Consider the following 20,732-nt stretch of genomic DNA (forward strand, 5'->3'; position numbering starts at 1 on the left):
ATTGATATTTTGCAATGTCCTAATATAAAGATTGAACAAGGTACATGAAAACATTTCTTCAAAATAGGCCACATCATATGACCAACTTCCGTAGACATTCTTTACAATAAATACATAAATTTACTGGTAATTGTCATCAGCCCGTGATAGCTCAGTTGGTAGAGCGGGAGACTGTAGTGGTATAGAATCTAGTAATCTCTAGGTCGGTGGTTCGAATCCGCCTCGCGGGATATATTTTTGTCACCTTCACGTTATAGCCCAGGATTTGTTCTTTTCTCCAATGTGAGATTATTCTCCATATATAAAATTTTGGAAACTATTACACTGAGTTTTTCTTTCTTGTTGAAATAATAATAAAGTAACTAACACATAAAACCACTGAGAATGATATATTAAATGCGTAACATTACAAAAATAACTTGTCAATAGAATAGCTTTAGGCAAATAGTGTGCACCAGGTCAATTTCCTAGATATACAGGCATGCAAAGAAATAAAAAAGTGGGAACAATCAACTGAATTTAACGCATTCAAGCAAACAGACTGTAACGATACTAGAGAGGTATTATCATCTCAGAAATTGGACCAGTAAAATCAATACGAGTCAGGAGAAAAGAAGAGTTATTTTGCTGATGCCCAGTGATCAGTCTCTGTCAATTTGAAGAAAACTCACACATTTCAAATTATGCCAAGACAGTCAGTCTATCGAATGAACATTTCAATTACACATTTTCTATTTTTGAGTACTATACATTGCCGAACATGCTGCTGGTGAGATAACAAGAATTGAAAACCGTACATATAAATTTACATCGAAATGATACGACTGTACGTAAATTGATATCGAATCAAAACTACACGTGTACACTCAAAGGCATACTCATACTCACCAATACAGCCCGGGTCAAATCATGTTTTAGTCGATACAATTCCCTTGTCAAAGAGATTCTGATCGTAACAAGTGGACAAGCGTTACTGGAAGGTATCAAATTTAATAAATTGAAAGGTAAAAAACTAATTGCTCCGGGTGAGGATCGAACTCACAACCTCCGCATTCCTCATACTGTGCTATGCACAGTGAAGGTACTGTCTATAAGTACGGCGCGCTAACCGATTGTGCCATCGGAGCAATGTTACAAAGTGACTAAAAACTTAAGCTTTTATACAACAGTTGTTTTCTGGCGTAACGTCTGCATTATAAATGAAGCCGATGAATCTTTACGTTCCATTTTCTATGTTATTTTTTACATATACCTTAATGAATGAGACAACATATATTCTGGACACTCCTGTTATGTTCTGTAAAGAATATTCCAAAGAATTATATTTAACATAGGGAAGCCAGACTTTTTCCGTTCATCATAATTGATATTTTGCAATGTCCTAATATAAAGATTGAACAAGGTACATGAAAACATTTCTTCAAAATAGGCCACATCATATGACCAACTTCCGTAGACATTCTTTACAATAAATACATAAATTTACTGGTAATTGTCATCAACCCGTGATAGCTCAGTTGGTAGAGCGGGAGACTGTAGTGGTATAGAATCTAGTAATCTCTAGGTCAGTGGTTCGAATCCGCCTCGCGGGATATATTTTTGTCACCTTCACGTTATAGCCCAGGATTTGTTCTTTTCTCCAATGTGAGATTATTCTCCATATATAAAATTTTGGAAACTATTACACTGAGTTTTTCTTTCTTGTTGAAATAATAATAAAGTAACTAACACATAAAACCACTGAGAATGATATATTAAATGCGTAACATTACAAAAATAACTTGTCAATAGAATAGCTTTAGGCAAATAGTGTGCACCAGGTCAATTTCCTAGATATACAGGCATGCAAAGAAATAAAAAAGTGGACTTCCGGTTGACCTATGAAAGAGTAAACAGGTGTTTATATCGAGAGAGTCAATCTAAATTAAAAACTGTGTTTTTTCAAGTCATCGTATATGTGATTTTGTATATATTGCGTCAGAATGTGATAATATACATTAATATCGTTTTATTTTTTCAACTTTTTTGTTGAAAAAGACTTTGATTTGTCACCCGGGATGGGTGACAAAACGTACCCTTTGGATGATAATTATTCAAAGGAACAAACGGTTCGTGTGAATGTTGGCAGTACTAAATTGATTTCCCCAGAACCAGTGATAGATGAAATTGAGAAGAAATGGGGGTAGGATCTGTTTTAGCGTGTGTTCCAAAGAATGATACCGGCTATGAAGTAGTAATACGGGAAAGGAGAAATGTTGGAGAAATATCAGGAGATAGTATGTCGATACAAGGTAAATCATGTAGTGTAAACGAACTGATTTCCGTATTTAGAATTGTTTCAATTTTTAATATGAGCATGTACGTAACAGATGAAGAAATAATTGATAGATTTGATAGAATGGGTGTTGAAATAGTAACTGACATTAGGAAAAGGAAAATGAGCACCAGATCGAATGTATATGATGGTACTAGGGTTTTTAAAGTAAAATTACCACCTACACTTGCCTCAATACCATATTCTATGAAATTTACAGTGAGCGGGAAAGACACAGCATATTATAGGGTTATTCATAATGACCAGGTCAAAGTTTGTTCTGGTTGTTATAGTGCTGAACATTTATATAGAGATTGTCCAGAATTTAAATGTTTTAAATGCGGTCAACAGGGACATATTAGTAAAAACTGTTTAGAGAATAAATGTAAGAGTTGCCTACGGACAAAAACTGATTGTGATTGTCTCACACGAAAGCGGTATTTTGGAGAAGGATTTGGTCAAATACCCGAAGGAAAGAGAAAAACACCCTGGGGTAGTGTTTCTGACAATAAAAGAAAATATCAAGAAATTAACACCAGTAGGGAAGAAAACAATGCAGAATTAAAAGAAAGTGAAATTGAAAATGACCTTGTTAGTGTGAATACGTCAGATATTGGTCCCTCAGGCATTAGTTCGGAACAGGGAACCAGTGATGATGTGAAAAAGTCAAAGGTCGTAAAAGTTGTGGCCGATATACACACAAGTAGTATTATGTGTGATGATGTGGAAGTTAATGGTGAGGATGGGAATGGAAAAGACGCTGATGATGATGGTAATGGTAATGGAAATGATGACGATGGTAATGGAGAAATTGGTGATGGTATTGGTAATGGAGATGAGGATGATGAGGATGAATTTACCGACGCTGATGAAGCCATGGAGGATGATGTTACAGAAACCGTTGATAACGCGTCCGACAATGGTGAAAAGACAAAGATCGCGACTGACAATAGTGAACAGACAAAGATCGCGACCGACAATGGTGTAAAGACAAAGATCGCGACCGAGATGACGGATAAAGACAGTGAGCAAATTTCAGATGGACAAATTGTAACTGTTAGTAATATTAGTAAATGTAATTTATTGTTAAGTACAAATGAAATTATGAATGAAAATGTTTCATGTGAAACAACTGTTAATGATGAAAAAATTAGTATCATCCCCTCTCTGGAACAAAAATGCAGCCAGGGAGGAGATGATGGTGTTTGTGGTGAATTAGACGAAATTAGTATGGACACTGACCCATTGACTGAAGAAAGTGAGTGGGCTAGTGTAGAAGAAAAATGCAAAAATGTGTTTAAAAAAAATGCAAGAAGAAAGCCATTGAAGGTTAAGGTTAATGTAAAGGCCGCTATGTTGGCACATCAGAAAAAAAATAGAAACAAATAAAAATGGATTGTAAATATTATATAATACTCAATATATTTTATATAGTAATGGCTATGTTCAATGTTATAAGTCTTAATTGTAACGGACTTTGTGACAGTAATAAAAGGAATTGTATTTTTTCATTGTGTAATGACAGATTTTATGATATAATATGTTTACAAGAAACATTTTGGAATGATTTGTTTGTAGAAAGAATTAAAAGAGATAAAACTATTTGGGAGGGAGATATTTTTTATAGTAATAGTGGTAATAACAGGCAAGGTGTTGCTATTCTTGTTAGTAAGAAATTAAAAAATATTTTTTTAGAAGTGGAAAATGATGATGGAAGATTTATTCATATAAAAGGGACAATCAATGATAAATTAATTGACATTTATAATATATATGCACCAAATAATGTAAATGAAAGGTATGAGTTTTTCTTAAAGTGTAAACAAAAAATTAGTAAAGGAAAATATGTATTAGTTGCTGGAGATATTAATACTACATTATCCAGTTTAGATAAGAGTGGGAAAACCCTGCATTGTAATGATAAGGCTGTAAAATCCTTATGTAATTTTATGCAAGAAAAAGGTTTATATGATATATGGAGAAATAGAAATGTTAATACAAAAGTTTTTTCTAGAAAACAGGTTGTACAAGGGTTTTTAACCCAAAGCAGAATAGACTATTTGCTAGTTTCATTGGATTTAAAATCATGTATTAAGAATATTCATTATAAGGATACTAGTTTTAGTGATCATAGTATTGTCAGCATGAAGGTAGATTTTTGTAATGTAGAAAGAGGTCCAGGTGTGTGGATTTTTAATAATTCATTTTTACAAGATGAATTATTTACTGATAAAATGAAGAGACTATTTGCAGAGGAAATTGGGTCAGATTTTTCTGTGTCAAATCCTTTAATTTGGTGGGATAATTTAAAATTTACTATTAAAAGATTAAGCCAAATTTATGGCAAAGAAAAGCAAAAAGATTTAAACAGGGAATATTATAAATTGCAGAACAAAATTCAAGAATTATCAGTAAAATCTGCAAATGGTATTCAGATAAACAGTGAACAATTTTTAGAATTGAAAATACAATTAGAAGATATTGAAACATACAAATGTAAAGGTGCAATTTTGAGATCTAAGTCACAGTGGGCTCTAGAAAGTGATAGAAATACTGCATATTTTTTGAAATTAGAAAAGTATCGACAGAATAAGAATGTGATAAGTGAAATAAAAGATTGTGATGGGAAAATTGTTACAGAAACAAATGATTTACTTGATGTTATACATGATTATTATAAACATTTGTTTTCTTGTGTTAGTATTGATATGCATTCAGTTGATGAATTATTGAATAATGTTAATGTAAAAATTGATGATGAAGATGTAGAAATGTGTGATGATGAAATTAATATTGAGGAAATTGAAAAATCCTTAAAAGGTATGAAAAAAGGGAAAACACCTGGACCAGATGGTATAACTGCAGAATTTTATTTGTTTTTTTTCAATGAATTAAAGCATGTATTACTCTATATTTATCAAAGTATTGAGGAAAATGATGAATTATCTAGATCTATGAGATATGGGAATATAAATATAATTTTTAAAAACAAAGGTGATCAATCAGATTTGAAAAATTTTAGGCCAATTAGCTTGTTGAATGTTGATTACAAAATACTTGCCAGAGTTATGGCAAATAGATTTAAGTATGTACTTCCAAAAGTTATTTCACCAAATCAAAGCTGTTGTATCTTAGGAAAAGATATATCTGATACAGTTGCTAGTGTTAGGGATATTATGGATTTAGTAGAAATGGATGATATAGAATGTTATTTATTAAAATTAGATCAAGAAAAAGCATTTGACAGAGCTGGACACGAGTATCTTTTTGCAGTTTTAGACAAATTTGGATTTGGTAATAAATTCAAAAACTGGATAAAAATATTTTACACCAACATTTTTAGTTCAGTTAAATGTAATGGATTTTTGACTCCATACTTTAGATTGAAAAACTCTGTCAAACAGGGGTATCCTATTTCGGCTTTGTTATATGTTTTATTAGCAGAACCATTGAGTATTGCTATTAAGAAAAATTGTGAGATAAGAGGTGTTGTAATACCAAATACAAATGTTGAAGAAAAAGTTTTTGTACATGCTGACGATACAACTTTGACCTTAGTGGACCAAAATTCAGTTAGTGAAACATTTCGGGTATTAGAATTGTACGAAAAAGCATCGGGGGCAAAATTGAATAAAGAAAAATCAGAAGTTTTAGCACTAGGAAAAGGAAAAATTTGTTCAAATGATTTAAAAATTTGGAAAATAAAAGAATGTGATGAAGTCTTGCAGTTATTAGGAATATGGGTTGGAAAAAATAAAACACTATGTGAAAGTTTGAATTGGGAAGCCAAAGTACAATCAATTACAAAAATTCTGAATTTTTGGAAAATGAGGCATTTAACTCTTCATGGAAGAGTAAGTGTTATTAGTGCCTTACTTATGAGTAAACTGTGGTATACATTAATGGTTGTAAATATACCTGAAAAGTATTGCATACTTATAAAAAAGAAATGTTTAAAATTTTTATGGAATAATAAACCTCCTCTTGTAGCATATGAGATTATTATTAATAAAGCAGTTGACGGAGGATTGAATTTTCCTGATATTATGCAGAAAATGTATGCTTTTAGATTAAAATACTTGAGTAGACTGTTTGATGAAAATTATTGTGCTATTTGGAAACAAACTTGTCTTTATTTCTTTTCTAAGTTTGAAAATATGAATCTTGGAATTGAACTTTTATTCTGTGATCTCCGAAATAGAAAAATAGATGCATTACCAGAGTTTTATCAAAGTCTGATTTTGTCATGGCAAAGTATTTGTGAAAATGTAGATATTGAAGTTAATTCAGAAAATGTTTTTGATATTCCGCTATTTCTAAATCCAAATATTACAAATGGTAATAAAATGTTATATCTTAAGACATGTATTGAAGCAGGTGTATGTAAAATTAAAGATATCGCATATGAATGTAAACCAGGTTTCTTGAAAGAAAGTTATATTCAAGAGATTGTATTAGAAAAATTTCCGGAAGTTTCGGAAAATAAAATGTTACATGCAGTTAGAAATGTGTTAGAAACAATACCTGATGAGTATAAAGTGTTAGTTGAAGCAAATGTGCATGTTAGTAAAACTCCTGTGTTAAATCCTGTGATTAAAGATGGCGTCCAAATTTGTTCACTTCCATCCACGACGAGTTTTTATTATCAAATGCTTGTATCAAAGCTTTCTAGAGAACCTAAATCTGTATCACGATGGCGTTTGATGTACGCAGATTTTGACCTGAGAAAGGTCCAGAAAATCATGAATTTTCCTTTTTTACAAAGCGATTGTCGCGAGATAGCATTTAAATTTTTTCACCGTATTATATTTACAAAAGAAAGGCTATTTAAATGCCGTATTACAAAGGACTCACTATGTCCTATTTGCTCAACTCTACCTGAGAGTTTAAATCACCTGATTTTAGAGTGTACGATGTTAACTCGCTTCAATGATTTTGTAAAGAATTTTTTACACAATATTTTGTATAAGAGTTCAGGCAGTTATATAAATGACCTTAGTTTTGAGTTCATGTGTATTTTTGGTTTGACCAAACAGAATAAATATATTAATTACTATTTTGTAAATAGTGTATTAGCAATAAGAAGATTTTGTATTGTAAAAAGACGAAATATTGCAATGTTAGAAAATAAGATTATAGACATAGAACAGTACTTTAAATCTACTCTTGTTAAAAATGTGAACTATGTTTATGAACATTATAAACGCAACAATGCGTTACAATTATTTGAAAAGTATTATAGTGAAAATAATCCAGTATTAATTATTAGAGACAATCAAATTCAAATTGATTTCTAATGTGATCATGATCATGTGTTATTTATTGTGAATCTATTACATATGATTGAAGTTGTAATCTTACATGCTTATATTGTGATAATGTGAATTTTCAGGAGTATAGCCTGATTATTCTTTTTATATGTATTATTTGAATAAAATTTTATCAAGAGAAAAAAAAAGAGCGGGAGACTGTAGTGGTATAGAATCTAGTAATCTCTAGGTCGGTGGTTCGAATCCGCGGGATATATTTTTGTCACCTTCACGTTATAGCCCAGGATTTGTTCTTTTCTCCAATGTGAGATTATTCTCCATATATAAAATTTTGGAAACTATTACACTGGGTTTTTCTTTCTTGTTGAAATAATAATAAAGTAACTAACACATAAAACCACTGAGAATGATATATTAAATGCGTAACATTACAAAAATAACTTGTCAATAGAATAGCTTTAGGCAAATAGTGTGCACCAGGTCAATTTCCTAGATATACAGGCATGCAAAGAAATAAAAAAGTGGGAACAATCAACTGAATTTAACGCATTCAAGCAAACAGACTGTAACGATACTAGAGAGGTATTATCATCTCAGAAATTGGACCAGTAAAATCAATACGAGTCAGGAGAAAAGAAGAGTTATTTTGCTGATGCCCAGTGATCAGTCTCTGTCAATTTGAAGAAAACTCACACATTTCAAATTATGCCAAGACAGTCAGTCTATCGAATGAACATTTCAATTACACATTTTCTATTTTTGAGTACTATACATTGCCGAACATGCTGCTGGTGAGATAACAAGAATTGAAAACCGTACATATAAATTTACATCGAAATGATACGACTGTACGTAAATTGATATCGAATCAAAACTACACGTGTACACTCAAAGGCATACTCATACTCACCAATACAGCCCGGGTCAAATCATGTTTTAGTCGATACAATTCCCTTGTCAAAGAGATTCTGATCGTAACAAGTGGACAAGCGTTACTGGAAGGTATCAAATTTAATAAATTGAAAGGTAAAAAACTAATTGCTCCGGGTGAGGATTGAACTCACAACCTCCGCATTCCTCATACTGTGCTATGCACAGTGAAGGTACTGTCTATAAGTACGGCGCGCTAACCGATTGTGCCACCGGAGCAATGTTACAAAGTGACTAAAAACTTAAGCTTTTATACAACAGTTGTTTTCTGGCGTAACGTCTGCATTATAAATGAAGCCGATGAATCTTTACGTTCCATTTTCTATGTAATTTTTTACATATACCTTAATGAATGAGACAACATATATTCTGGACACTCCTGTTATGTTCTGTAAAGAATATTCCAAAGAATTATATTTAACATAGGGAAGCCAGACTTTTTCCGTTCATCATAATTGATATTTTGCAATGTCCTAATATAAAGATTGAACAAGGTACATGAAAACATTTCTTCAAAATAGGCCACATCATATGACCAACTTCCGTAGACATTCTTTACAATAAATACATAAATTTACTGGGAATTGGCATCAGCCCGTGATAGCTCAGTTGGTAGAGCGGGAGACTGTAGTGGTATAGAATCTAGTAATCTCTAGGTCGGTGGTTCGAATCCGCCTCGCGGGATATATTTTTGTCACCTTCACGTTATAGCCCAGGATTTGTTCTTTTCTCCAATGTGAGATTATTCTCCATATATAAAATTTTGGAAACTATTACACTGAGTTTTTCTTTCTTGTTGAGATAATAATAAAGTAACTAACATATAAAACCACTGAGAATGATATATTAAATGCGTAACATTACAAAAATAACTTGTCAATAGAATAGCTTTAGGCAAATAGTGTGCACCAGGTCAATTTCCTAGATATACAGGCATGCAAAGAAATAAAAAAGTGGGAACAATCAACTGAATTTAACGCATTCAAGCAAACAGACTGTAACGATACTAGAGAGGTATTATCATCTCAGAAATTGGACCAGTAAAATCAATACGAGTCAGGAGAAAAGAAGAGTTATTTTGCTGATGCCCAGTGATCAGTCTCTGTCAATTTGAAGAAAACTCACACATTTCAAATTATGCCAAGACAGTCAGTCTATCGAATGAACATTTCAATTACACATTTTCTATTTTTGAGTACTATACATTGCCGAACATGCTGCTGGTGAGATAACAAGAATTGAAAACCGTACATATAAATTTACATCGAAATGATACGACTGTACGTAAATTGATATCGAATCAAAACTACACGTGTACACTCAAAGGCATACTCATACTCACCAATACAGCCCGGGTCAAATCATGTTTTAGTCGATACAATTCCCTTGTCAAAGAGATTCTGATCGTAACAAGTGGACAAGCGTTACTGGAAGGTATCAAATTTAATAAATTGAAAGGTAAAAAACTAATTGCTCCGGGTGAGGATCGAACTCACAACCTCCGCATTCCTCATACTGTGCTATGCACAGTGAAGGTACTGTCTATAAGTACGGCGCGCTAACCGATTGTGCCACCGGAGCAATGTTACAAAGTGACTTAAAACTTAAGCTTTTATACAACAGTTGTTTTCTGGCGTAACGTCTGCATTATAAATGAAGCCGATGAATCTTTACGTTCCATTTTCTATGTTATTTTTTACATATACCTTAATGAATGAGACAACATATATTCTGGACACTCCTGTTATGTTCTGTAAAGAATATTCCAAAGAATTATATTTAACATAGGGAAGCCAGACTTTTTCCGTTCATCATAATTGATATTTTGCAATGTCCTAATATAAAGATTGAACAAGGTACATGAAAACATTTCTTCAAAATAGGCCACATCATATGACCAACTTCCGTAGACATTCTTTACAATAAATACATAAATTTACTGGTAATTGTCATCAGCCCGTGATAGCTCAGTTGGTAGAGCGGGAGACTGTAGTTGTATAGAATCTAGTAATCTCTAGGTCGGTGGTTCGAATCCGCCTCGCGGGATATATTTTTGTCACCTTCACGTTATAGCCCAGGATTTGTTCTTTTCTCCAATGTGAGATTATTCTCCATATATAAAATTTTGGAAACTATTACACTGAGTTTTTCTTTCTTGTTGAAATAATAATAAAGTAACTAACACATAAAACCACTGAGAATGATATATTAAATGCGTAACATTACAAAAATAACTTGTCAATAGAATAGCTTTAGGCAAATAGTGTGCACCAGGTCAATTTCCTAGATATACAGGCATGCAAAGAAATAAAAAAGTGGGAACAATCAACTGAATTTAACGCATTCAAGCAAACAGACTGTAACGATACTAGAGAGGTATTATCATCTCAGAAATTGGACCAGTAAAATCAATACGAGTCAGGAGAAAAGAAGAGTTATTTTGCTGATGCCCAGTGATCAGTCTCTGTCAATTTGAAGAAAACTCACACATTTCAAATTATGCCAAGACAGTCAGTCTATCGAATGAACATTTCAATTACACATTTTCTATTTTTGAGTACTATACATTGCCGAACATGCTGCTGGTGAGATAACAAGAATTGAAAACCGTACATATAAATTTACATCGAAATGATACGACTGTACGTAAATTGATATCGAATCAAAGCTACACGTGTACACTCAAAGGCATACTCATACTCACCAATACAGCCCGGGTCAAATCATGTTTTAGTCGATACAATTCCCTTGTCAAAGAGATTCTGATCGTAACAAGTGGACAAGCGTTACTGGAAGGTATCAAATTTAATAAATTGAAAGGTAAAAAACTAATTGCTCCGGGTGAGGATCGAACTCACAACCTCCGCATTCCTTATACTGTGCTATGCACAGTGAAGGTACTGTCTATAAGTACGGCGCGCTAACCGATTGTGCCACCGGAGCAATGTTACAAAGTGACTTAAAACTTAAGCTTTTATACAACAGTTGTTTTCTGGCGTAACGTCTGCATTATAAATGAAGCCGATGAATCTTTACGTTCCATTTTCTATGTTATTTTTTACAAATACCTTAATGAATGAGACAACATATATTCTGGACACTCCTGTTATGTTCTGTAAAGAATATTCCAAAGAATTATATTTAACATAGGGAAGCCAGATTTTTTCCGTTCATCATAATTGATATTTTGCAATGTCCTAATATAAAGATTGAACAAGGTACATGAAAACATTTCTTCAAAATAGGCCACATCATATGACCAACTTCCGTAGACATTCTTTACAATAAATACATAAATTTACTGGTAATTGTCATCAGCCCGTGATAGCTCAGTTGGTAGAGCGGGAGACTGTAGTGGTATAGAATCTAGTAATCTCTAGGTCGGTGGTTCGAATCCGCCTCGCGGGATATATTTTTGTCACCTTCACGTTATAGCCCAGGATTTGTTCTTTTCTCCAATGTGAGATTATTCTCCATATATAAAATTTTGGAAACTATTACACTGAGTTTTTCTTTCTTGTTGAAATAATAATAAAGTAACTAAAACATAAAACCACTGAGAATGATATATTAAATGCGTAACATTACAAAAATAACTTGTCAATAGAATAGCTTTAGGCAAATAGTGTGCACCAGGTCAATTTCCTAGATATACAGGCATGCAAAGAAATAAAAAAGTGGGAACAATCAACTGAATTTAACGCATTCAAGCAAACAGACTGTAACGATACTAGAGAGGTATTATCATCTCAGAAATTGGACCAGTAAAATCAATACGAGTCAGGAGAAAAGAAGAGTTATTTTGCTGATGCCCAGTGATCAGTCTCTGTCAATTTGAAGAAAACTCACACATTTCAAATTATGCCAAGACAGTCAGTCTATCGAATGAACATTTCAATTACACATTTTCTATTTTTGAGTACTATACATTGCCGAACATGCTGCTGGTGAGATAACAAGAATTGAAAACCGTACATATAAATTTACATCGAAATGATACGACTGTACGTAAATTGATATCGAATCAAAACTACACGTGTACACTCAAAGGCATACTCATACTCACCAATACAGCCCGGGTCAAATCATGTTTTAGTCGATACAATTCCCTTGTCAAAGAGATTCTGATCGTAACAAGTGGACAAGCGTTACTGGAAGGTATCAAATTTAATAAATTGAAAGGTAAAAAACTAATTGCTCCGGGTGAGGATCGAACTCACAACCTCCGCATTCCTCATACTGTGCTATGCACAGTGAAGGTACTGTCTATAAGTACGGCGCGCTAACCGATTGTGCCACCGGAGCAATGTTACAAAGTGACTTAAAACTTAAGCTTTTATACAACAGTTGTTTTCTGGCGTAACGTCTGCATTATAAATGAAGCCGATGAATCTTTACGTTCCATTTTCTATGTTATTTTTTACAAATACCTTAATGAATGAGACAACATATATTCTGGACACTCCTGTTATGTTCTGTAAAGAATATTCCAAAGAATTATATTTAACATAGGGAAGCCAGATTTTTTCCGTTCATCATAATTGATATTTTGCAATGTCCTAATATAAAGATTGAACAAGGTACATGAAAACATTTCTTCAAAATAGGCCACATCATATGACCAACTTTCTTAATTTGTACAGTGAGGCTTCTGGTGCTAAAATTAATAAACAAAAATCTGAAATTATGAGTTTAGGTTCTGGCAGTATTACTGATTCAGAGTTAAATAAATTACAAATACAAAAAAGTGAAAATGTAACAAAAGTTTTAGGCATATATGTTGGAAAGGATAAAGAGTTATGTGAACTTCTTAACTGGAAGGATAAAATTAAAAAGATAAAAACAATTTTGTTCTTTTGGAATAAAAGAGAATTAACTTTACCAGGTCGAGCTACAGTTTTAACTTCCCTTATAATGTCGCGGTTATATTATACTGTAACTGTATGTCCATTGCCGGAAAAAGTTAAAAATGAAATCCGACTAATTGTTATAAAATTTCTTTGGCAAAGTAAATCACATTTAGTAAAATATCAAAGTGTAGTAGGTACAAAACTGGAAGGTGGCTTAAACATTCCTGATATTTTTCTAAAAATGCAAGCCTTTAGATTAAAATTTCTTAAAAAATATTTGGACCCTGAATGTCAATCAATTTGGAAAGGTGCGTTTGATTACTTTATCTCTAAAATCGATAATATGGATTTAAAACAAGATGTAGTTTATACGCATTTAAATTCAAAACAGATTAAACACTTACCGCTTTACTATCAAGAAATGATAAACGCGTATTATAAAATAAAATCCAATTTGAAAATCGATTTTCAAGTGCAACATGTATATAATAATCCGCTGTTTTGTAATCCAAACATAACATGCAACGGTAAAATGCTTCTGTTTGAAAAATTCATTCAAACAGGCTTGATACGAATAAAAGACATTTGCTATGAATTTATGCCGGGTTTCTTCACATCGAATTCAATAGATGAAATAATAAAACAAAAATTTCCTGATGAAAAAACAGAACAAATAAAAACAGCTTTTGATAAAATCATTCGATGTATTCCTGACGAGTGGAAAGAACTATTAAAATCCGAAAATCCTCTGAATGTTGAGATTACTCCGATTGTTAAAATTTGTTTAGATAACGATAGAGAAATTCACATTAGAAGTGCTGTGACGAAATTATTTTACAGCCTTCTTTTGACAAAATTTTTTGAAACGCCCTCTGCTGAAAAGCATTGGGCGGAGCTATATCCGTCTCTCAATTTCAAAAATCTTTATTTGGTTGTCAATCAGTGTTGTTTACCTCCTGATTGTCATTGCTTAAACTATAGGATTGTCCATAGAGCTATTTTTACACTCGAAAAGTTGGTCAGAATAGGTCAGGCAGATACTAGCACATGCAAAACGTGCGGCCAGGGTATAGAAAATCTTAGTCACATGTTTGTACTTTGTCAAAAGTTCAAACCACTTCATGATTACCTGAAAGACATATTACACAACATTTTTATCAATTACCCGCCTGATATGGTTAATTCTATTGATTATGAACAGTTATTTTTACTTGGGTTTTTGAAACGTTCACAAGTTATTAATACTTATTTTTTAAATTTTTTCCTTAGTGTAGCCCGACTTTGTATATTCAAATCACGGAATTTAAAAGTTTTTCATGACAAAGACATAGATGCACTTCGTTTATTCAAGTACACAATTAAAAAATACATTGAATACGCATACACGTATTATAAAATGACACAACAAAGACAATTATTCTATAAGTATTTTTTACACAATAACACTTTATTGGATATTAAAAATGACAACATAGTTTTGTTTGTCTAGACAGTTACTTCAATTTGATTGGTTGTTAGAACAAAAGATCACATTCCAATGTAAAATTATCGATCGCATTTAGGTGTGTTCGACTTTTGAAAATATTTTAGAGTTGTCTCGCTTTCAATATATAACTTATATTGAATCTGTCCTGTTCAATTCATATACCCTTTTGATGAATGAATCACTATAAAATAAATTGGGACTAATATGCTATACCATTTTTAAAGTTTTTAACGTGTCTCATCTAGATGTATTTTATTTTTTACTAATGTAGGAGGATAACTACTAACAACTCTGTATATAGAAAACTTCTCACCAATGAGGAATGTCTCATGGTGACAGTATGTAAATATGTAATAAAAATTTTATTAATGATAAAAAAAAACTGTAGTGGTATAGAATCTAGTAATCTCTAGGTCGGTGGTTCGAATCCGCCTCGCGGGATATATTTTTGTCACCTTCACGTTATAGCCCAGGATTTGTTCTTTTCTCCAATGTGGGATTATTCTCCATATATAAAATTTTGGAAACTATTACACTGAGTTTTTCTTTCTTGTTGAAATAATAATAAAGTAACTAACACATAAAACCACTGAGAATGATATATTAAATGCGTAACATTACAAAAATAACTTGTCAATAGAATAGCTTTAGGCAAATAGTGTGCACCAGGTCAATTTCCTAGATATACAGGCATGCAAAGAAATAAAAAAGTGGGAACAATCAACTGAATTTAACGCATTCAAGCAAACAGACTGTAACGATACTAGAGAGGTATTATCATCTCAGAAATTGGACCAGTAAAATCAATACGAGTCAGGAGAAAAGAAGAGTTATTTTGCTGATGCCCAGTGATCAGTCTCTGTCAATTTGAAGAAAACTCACACATTTCAAATTATGCCAAGACAGTCAGTCTATCGAATGAACATTTCAATTACACATTTTCTATTTTTGAGTACTATACATTGCCGAACATGCTGCTGGTGAGATAACAAGAATTGAAAACCGTACATATAAATTTACATCGAAATGATACGACTGTACGTAAATTGATATCGAATCAAAACTACACGTGTACACTCAAAGGCATACTCATACTCACCAATACAGCCCGGGTCAAATCATGTTTTAGTCGATACAATTCCCTTGTCAAAGAGATTCTGATCGTAACAAGTGGACAAGCGTTACTGGAAGGTATCAAATTTAATAAATTGAAAGGTAAAAAACTAATTGCTCCGGGTGAGGATCGAACTCACAACCTCCGCATTCCTCATACTGTGCTATGCACAGTGAAGGTACTGTCTATAAGTACGGCGCGCTAACCGATTGTGCCACCGGAGCAATGTTACAAAGTGACTTAAAACTTAAGCTTTTATACAACAGTTGTTTTCTGGCGTAACGTCTGCATTATAAATGAAGCCGATGAATCTTTACGTTCCATTTTCTATGTTATTTTTTACATATACCTTAATGAATGAGACAACATATATTCTGGACACTCCTGTTATGTTCTGTAAAGAATATTCCAAAGAATTATATTTAACATAGGGAAGCCAGACTTTTTCCGTTCATCATAATTGATATTTTGCAATGTCCTAATATAAAGATTGAACAAGGTACATGAAAACATTTCTTCAAAATAGGCCACATCATATGACCAACTTCCGTAGACATTCTTTACAATAAATACATAAATTTACTGGTAATTGTCATCAGCCCGTGATAGCTCAGTTGGTAGAGCGGGAGACTGTAGTGGTATAGAATCTAGTAATCTCTAGGTCGGTGGTTCGAATCCGCCTCGCGGGATATATTTTTGTCACCTTCACGTTATAGCCCAGGATTTGTTCTTTTCTCCAATGTGAGATTATTCTCCATATATAAAATTTTGGAAACTATTACACTGAGTTTTTCTTTCTTGTTGAAATAATAATAAAGTAACTAACACATAAAACCACTGAGAATGATATATTAAATGCGTAACATTACAAAAATAACTTGTCAATAGAATAGCTTTAGGCAAATAGTGTGCACCAGGTCAATTTCCTAGATATACAGGCATGCAAAGAAATAAAAAAGTGGGAACAATCAACTGAATTTAACGCATTCAAGCAAACAGACTGTAACGATACTAGAGAGGTATTATCATCTCAGAAATTGGACCAGTAAAATCAATACGAGTCAGGAGAAAAGAAGAGTTATTTTGCTGATGCCCAGTGATCAGTCTCTGTCAATTTGAAGAAAACTCACACATTTCAAATTATGCCAAGACAGTCAGTCTATCGAATGAACATTTCAATTACACATTTTCTATTTTTGAGTACTATACATTGCCGAACATGCTGCTGGTGAGATAACAAGAATTGAAAACCGTACATATAAATTTACATCGAAATGATACGACTGTACGTAAATTGATATCGAATCAAAACTACACGTGTACACTCAAAGGCATACTCATACTCACCAATACAGCCCGGGTCAAATCATGTTTTAGTCGATACAATTCCCTTGTCAAAGAGATTCTGATCGTAACAAGTGGACAAGCGTTACTGGAAGGTATCAAATTTAATAAATTGAAAGGTAAAAAACTAATTGCTCCGGGTGAGGATCGAACTTACAACCTCCGCATTCCTCATACTGTGCTATGCACAGTGAAGGTACTGTCTATAAGTACGGCGCGCTAACCGATTGTGCCACCGGAGCAATGTTACAAAGTGACTTAAAACTTAAGCTTTTATACAACAGTTGTTTTCTGGCGTAACGTCGGCATTATAAATGAAGCCGATAAATCTTTACGTTCCATTTTCTATGTTATTTTTTACATATACCTTAATGAATGAGACAACATATATTCTGGACACTCCTGTTATGTTCTGTAAAGAATATTCCAAAGAATTATATTTAACATAGGGAAGCCAGACTTTTTCCGTTCATCATAATTGATATTTTGCAATGTCCTAATATAAAGATTGAACATGGTACATGAAAACATTTCTTCAAAATAGGCCACATCATATGACCAACTTCCGTAGACATTCTCTACAATAAATACATAAATTTACTGGTAATTGTCATCAGCCCGTGATAGCTCAGTTGGTAGAGCGGGAGACTGTAGTGGTATAGAATCTAGTAATCTCTAGGTCGGTGGTTCGAATCCGCCTCGCGGGATATATTTTTGTCACCTTCACATGAGGAGCTGAATTGAGCACAGCCCATGATGGAAGTGTAAACAATTCTCCGTGAAAAATTTCGTTGTTTTTTACGGATTATATATGATATATACATAAGCAAAGGTAATTCTGATGAACATTGCATTGTTATTGACATTTCGAAACTGATAAACTGTTTATTTATATGTTGTTTACCCCTACTCTGACGACTTAATCGTTTGGAGGAGGGGGTTGATTTGGGTGCGCTTGACATTTTTTGTTAGGCTGTGCTTGCTTTGAAAATCAAAAATGTCTCAGTCGGAGCTGAATCGTCCAAATTCCGGAAATTCTCGTAGAAACCCAAGGGATAACAGAAATCAATTTTCGCAGAATTATGTTACTGGTAATAAATATTACCAGCGAGAATGTACTGTTAGGGTGGAAAAAATTCCGGTACAAGTAATTGGAGAAAGGGTTGTAATAGAAGATATTGAGACTTTAACCGGAATGAACACTGTATTAGCAGTAGTACGATGTGATTTATCGTCATATGATGTAACATTTGACTGTAAAGAAAATGCATTTAAGATGTTACGGGGCGTAGAAATTGCTAATAGAGATTTCGAGTGCAGTATGATGTTTTCGGACATAACTGTAGTTTCAGTAATAAAATTACCGTCTTATATTTGTGACGATGAAATTACAAGTAAAATTGAAAGTAAAGGAGTGAAAGTAGTTTCACCTGTTTATAGACGAACCGTACCTGGGACTCAAGTTGCTGATGGCACAAGATTCATGAGGTGTAAGTTTCCTCCAGGGGTGGTATCCCTGCCGTGGTCAATGCCTTTTAAATTTGGTACCGACACCAAATATTATCGCGTGGTTCATAACAACCAAACAAAAGTCTGCTCAGAGTGTTCATCTCCTGAGCACATGAGAAAAGATTGTCCACATTTTTTGTGTTATGGATGTGGAGATACTGGACATGCCTTGAAAAGTTGTCGAGCAAAAAAATGTAAATTTTGCCATAATTTGCCGTTAAAATGTGTATGCAAGCCTTCAACAAGATGGGAACACGAAAGCCGTAACCGAGAAGAAAATAAAGACAATTGTCCGGACTGTGGACAATATTTCTGCATGTGTAAATGTAGGATATGCGGAAATGCGAACTTGAAATGTACATGTGCTTGCTACACATGTGACACAGTTCCATGTGTATGTAAATGTCACCAATGCCGAAGTGATCCGTGCGTTTGTCCTTGTACTGATTGTTCCAAATATCCGTGCGTATGTCAATGTACAGAATGTGATCAACCGTTAAAAGATTGTATTTTTATGGTAGCTAATGACAATGATTCAGAAGTTATTATACAAAGAAGACCAGATGAAAATCATGCAGATGATGAGGATACTGAAACCGTGGTAAAGTCTATTGTAAGTGAAAATGTACATGACAATGAAAGTATAGCAAGTGAAAACTGTATTGAAGATGAAGCAAAACAGGGCAGTGAAGCTAAAATACAATTGGATGGGTCAGACAAAATTGGAAAAACAGACGTTTCAAATCTAACAATAGTAGAAGTAGAAGTGCACAATGAGCAAAATGGAGCTCCAGATGGTTTAAAGAGGAAGCGACCGATTTCAGAGGATGGTATTGATGACAATGATGATCATAGAACAGATAGCTCAATTGAAACAGATATAATTGAGAGTGAAAGTCTTGTTACCGGAACAGACAGAGAATTGAGTGAAGGTAAAAAAATCAAGAGAGATGATGATACCACTCCTTCTTGCGATACTGTTGTAGGAGGGAGTGATGAAATTAATGATGTTGATATGGAGAATAGTCTCTCATTGAATGAAATAATTAGCACCCTGGTTGGTGATGAAGTAATCACCACTGAAGGTGCAAAAGAAAATGAAGAATTGTCTGTCTGTTCTGGTGATGGGTATGAAAGTTCAGTAGAAATACTGGATATAAATAGTGATGGTGATGTTAAAAATGTGGGTAAATTTATTAGTGCTAAGCAAGCTCGAAAACTTAAAAAAAAAGAGAAAAAGCTTGAAAGGAGATCAAGAATTAAACCTACTCCTAATCTAGATGGTAAAGGTGTTAGATCTGTAGGTCAAAATTGTGAAAGTACTAAGATGTAAACAATGGATAAATATGTAATTTTATTTTATTTCATCTTTACAATGGTGCTTATATGTTCATTTAATTGTAATGGACTTAGATGTGTAAATAATTTTCAGAACTTTGTTAGTGTTATTGATGATAAAAAAATTAGCATTGTACTTTTACAAGAGACATTTTGGGATAATAATTATATAGATAGTATAAAGCATTTATATACAGGTAAGATCACTTGTAATAATGGTTTGAATTGTAGACAAGGTGTTGCTGTACTTGCAAATAATTATTGTAAAGATAAGATACAATTTGTTTATTCTGATGAAAAGGGTAGATTTTTACATGTTACATTTCTTGAGAATGAAAGATTGTACAATATTATATCGTTATATGCACCAAATACGGTAACTGAAAGAACAGAGTTCTTTGAATTTGTAAAACTGTATACGGAGAATATGGACAATTTAATTATTGGAGGCGACTTCAATACTAGTTTGTCTAATTTAGACAAAGGTGGCAAAACAAAACATAGTGTAGATGAACCATGTAGAAAATTATATCAAATAGTTAATGATAATAATGTGTATGATGTGTGGCGTGCTAGA

At 33.1% G+C, this 20,732-nt stretch overlaps 1 protein-coding gene and 14 non-coding genes across 15 annotated transcripts; 8 read left to right on the plus strand and 7 right to left on the minus strand.

Moving 5' to 3' along the window:
- Positions 1-140: 140 nt before the first annotated feature.
- Positions 141-230, plus strand: Trnay-gua (transfer RNA tyrosine (anticodon GUA)). Its single transcript is given in 2 exon segments — positions 141-177; positions 195-230. It is a non-coding gene; the product is annotated as a tRNA-Tyr (tRNA).
- A 787-nt stretch (positions 231-1,017) lies between these two features.
- On the minus strand, positions 1,018-1,127 carry Trnai-uau (transfer RNA isoleucine (anticodon UAU)). The gene is made up of 2 exons: positions 1,090-1,127; positions 1,018-1,053 (listed from the first exon to the last, which is right to left on the minus strand). It is a non-coding gene; the product is annotated as a tRNA-Ile (tRNA).
- A 375-nt stretch (positions 1,128-1,502) lies between these two features.
- Trnay-gua (transfer RNA tyrosine (anticodon GUA)) lies at positions 1,503-1,592 on the plus strand. The gene is given in 2 exon segments: positions 1,503-1,539; positions 1,557-1,592. It is a non-coding gene; the product is annotated as a tRNA-Tyr (tRNA).
- A 1,433-nt stretch (positions 1,593-3,025) lies between these two features.
- Positions 3,026-20,150, plus strand: LOC127737191 (protein PFC0760c-like). Its single transcript, XM_052247723.1, has 3 exons — positions 3,026-3,572; positions 4,889-5,134; positions 19,339-20,150. Exons 1-3 carry the CDS (start codon positions 3,026-3,028, stop codon positions 20,148-20,150), a joined length of 1,605 nt encoding a protein of 534 aa, XP_052103683.1.
- Trnai-uau (transfer RNA isoleucine (anticodon UAU)) lies at positions 8,624-8,733 on the minus strand. Its single transcript has 2 exons — positions 8,696-8,733; positions 8,624-8,659 (listed from the first exon to the last, which is right to left on the minus strand). It is a non-coding gene; the product is annotated as a tRNA-Ile (tRNA).
- Trnay-gua (transfer RNA tyrosine (anticodon GUA)) lies at positions 9,109-9,198 on the plus strand. The gene is given in 2 exon segments: positions 9,109-9,145; positions 9,163-9,198. It is a non-coding gene; the product is annotated as a tRNA-Tyr (tRNA).
- On the minus strand, positions 9,986-10,095 carry Trnai-uau (transfer RNA isoleucine (anticodon UAU)). Its single transcript has 2 exons — positions 10,058-10,095; positions 9,986-10,021 (listed from the first exon to the last, which is right to left on the minus strand). It is a non-coding gene; the product is annotated as a tRNA-Ile (tRNA).
- Positions 10,471-10,560, plus strand: Trnay-gua (transfer RNA tyrosine (anticodon GUA)). Its single transcript is given in 2 exon segments — positions 10,471-10,507; positions 10,525-10,560. It is a non-coding gene; the product is annotated as a tRNA-Tyr (tRNA).
- Trnai-uau (transfer RNA isoleucine (anticodon UAU)) lies at positions 11,348-11,457 on the minus strand. Its single transcript has 2 exons — positions 11,420-11,457; positions 11,348-11,383 (listed from the first exon to the last, which is right to left on the minus strand). It is a non-coding gene; the product is annotated as a tRNA-Ile (tRNA).
- Positions 11,833-11,922, plus strand: Trnay-gua (transfer RNA tyrosine (anticodon GUA)). Its single transcript is given in 2 exon segments — positions 11,833-11,869; positions 11,887-11,922. It is a non-coding gene; the product is annotated as a tRNA-Tyr (tRNA).
- Positions 12,710-12,819, minus strand: Trnai-uau (transfer RNA isoleucine (anticodon UAU)). Its single transcript has 2 exons — positions 12,782-12,819; positions 12,710-12,745 (listed from the first exon to the last, which is right to left on the minus strand). It is a non-coding gene; the product is annotated as a tRNA-Ile (tRNA).
- Positions 16,079-16,188, minus strand: Trnai-uau (transfer RNA isoleucine (anticodon UAU)). The gene is made up of 2 exons: positions 16,151-16,188; positions 16,079-16,114 (listed from the first exon to the last, which is right to left on the minus strand). It is a non-coding gene; the product is annotated as a tRNA-Ile (tRNA).
- Positions 16,564-16,653, plus strand: Trnay-gua (transfer RNA tyrosine (anticodon GUA)). Its single transcript is given in 2 exon segments — positions 16,564-16,600; positions 16,618-16,653. It is a non-coding gene; the product is annotated as a tRNA-Tyr (tRNA).
- Positions 17,441-17,550, minus strand: Trnai-uau (transfer RNA isoleucine (anticodon UAU)). The gene is made up of 2 exons: positions 17,513-17,550; positions 17,441-17,476 (listed from the first exon to the last, which is right to left on the minus strand). It is a non-coding gene; the product is annotated as a tRNA-Ile (tRNA).
- Positions 17,926-18,015, plus strand: Trnay-gua (transfer RNA tyrosine (anticodon GUA)). The gene is given in 2 exon segments: positions 17,926-17,962; positions 17,980-18,015. It is a non-coding gene; the product is annotated as a tRNA-Tyr (tRNA).
- Positions 20,151-20,732: the final 582 nt, after the last annotated feature.

Source organism: Mytilus californianus, unplaced genomic scaffold (assembly GCF_021869535.1).
Source record: "Mytilus californianus isolate M0D057914Y unplaced genomic scaffold, xbMytCali1.0.p SCAF_4, whole genome shotgun sequence".
In the NCBI taxonomy this organism is placed as follows: domain Eukaryota; kingdom Metazoa; phylum Mollusca; class Bivalvia; order Mytilida; family Mytilidae; genus Mytilus; species Mytilus californianus.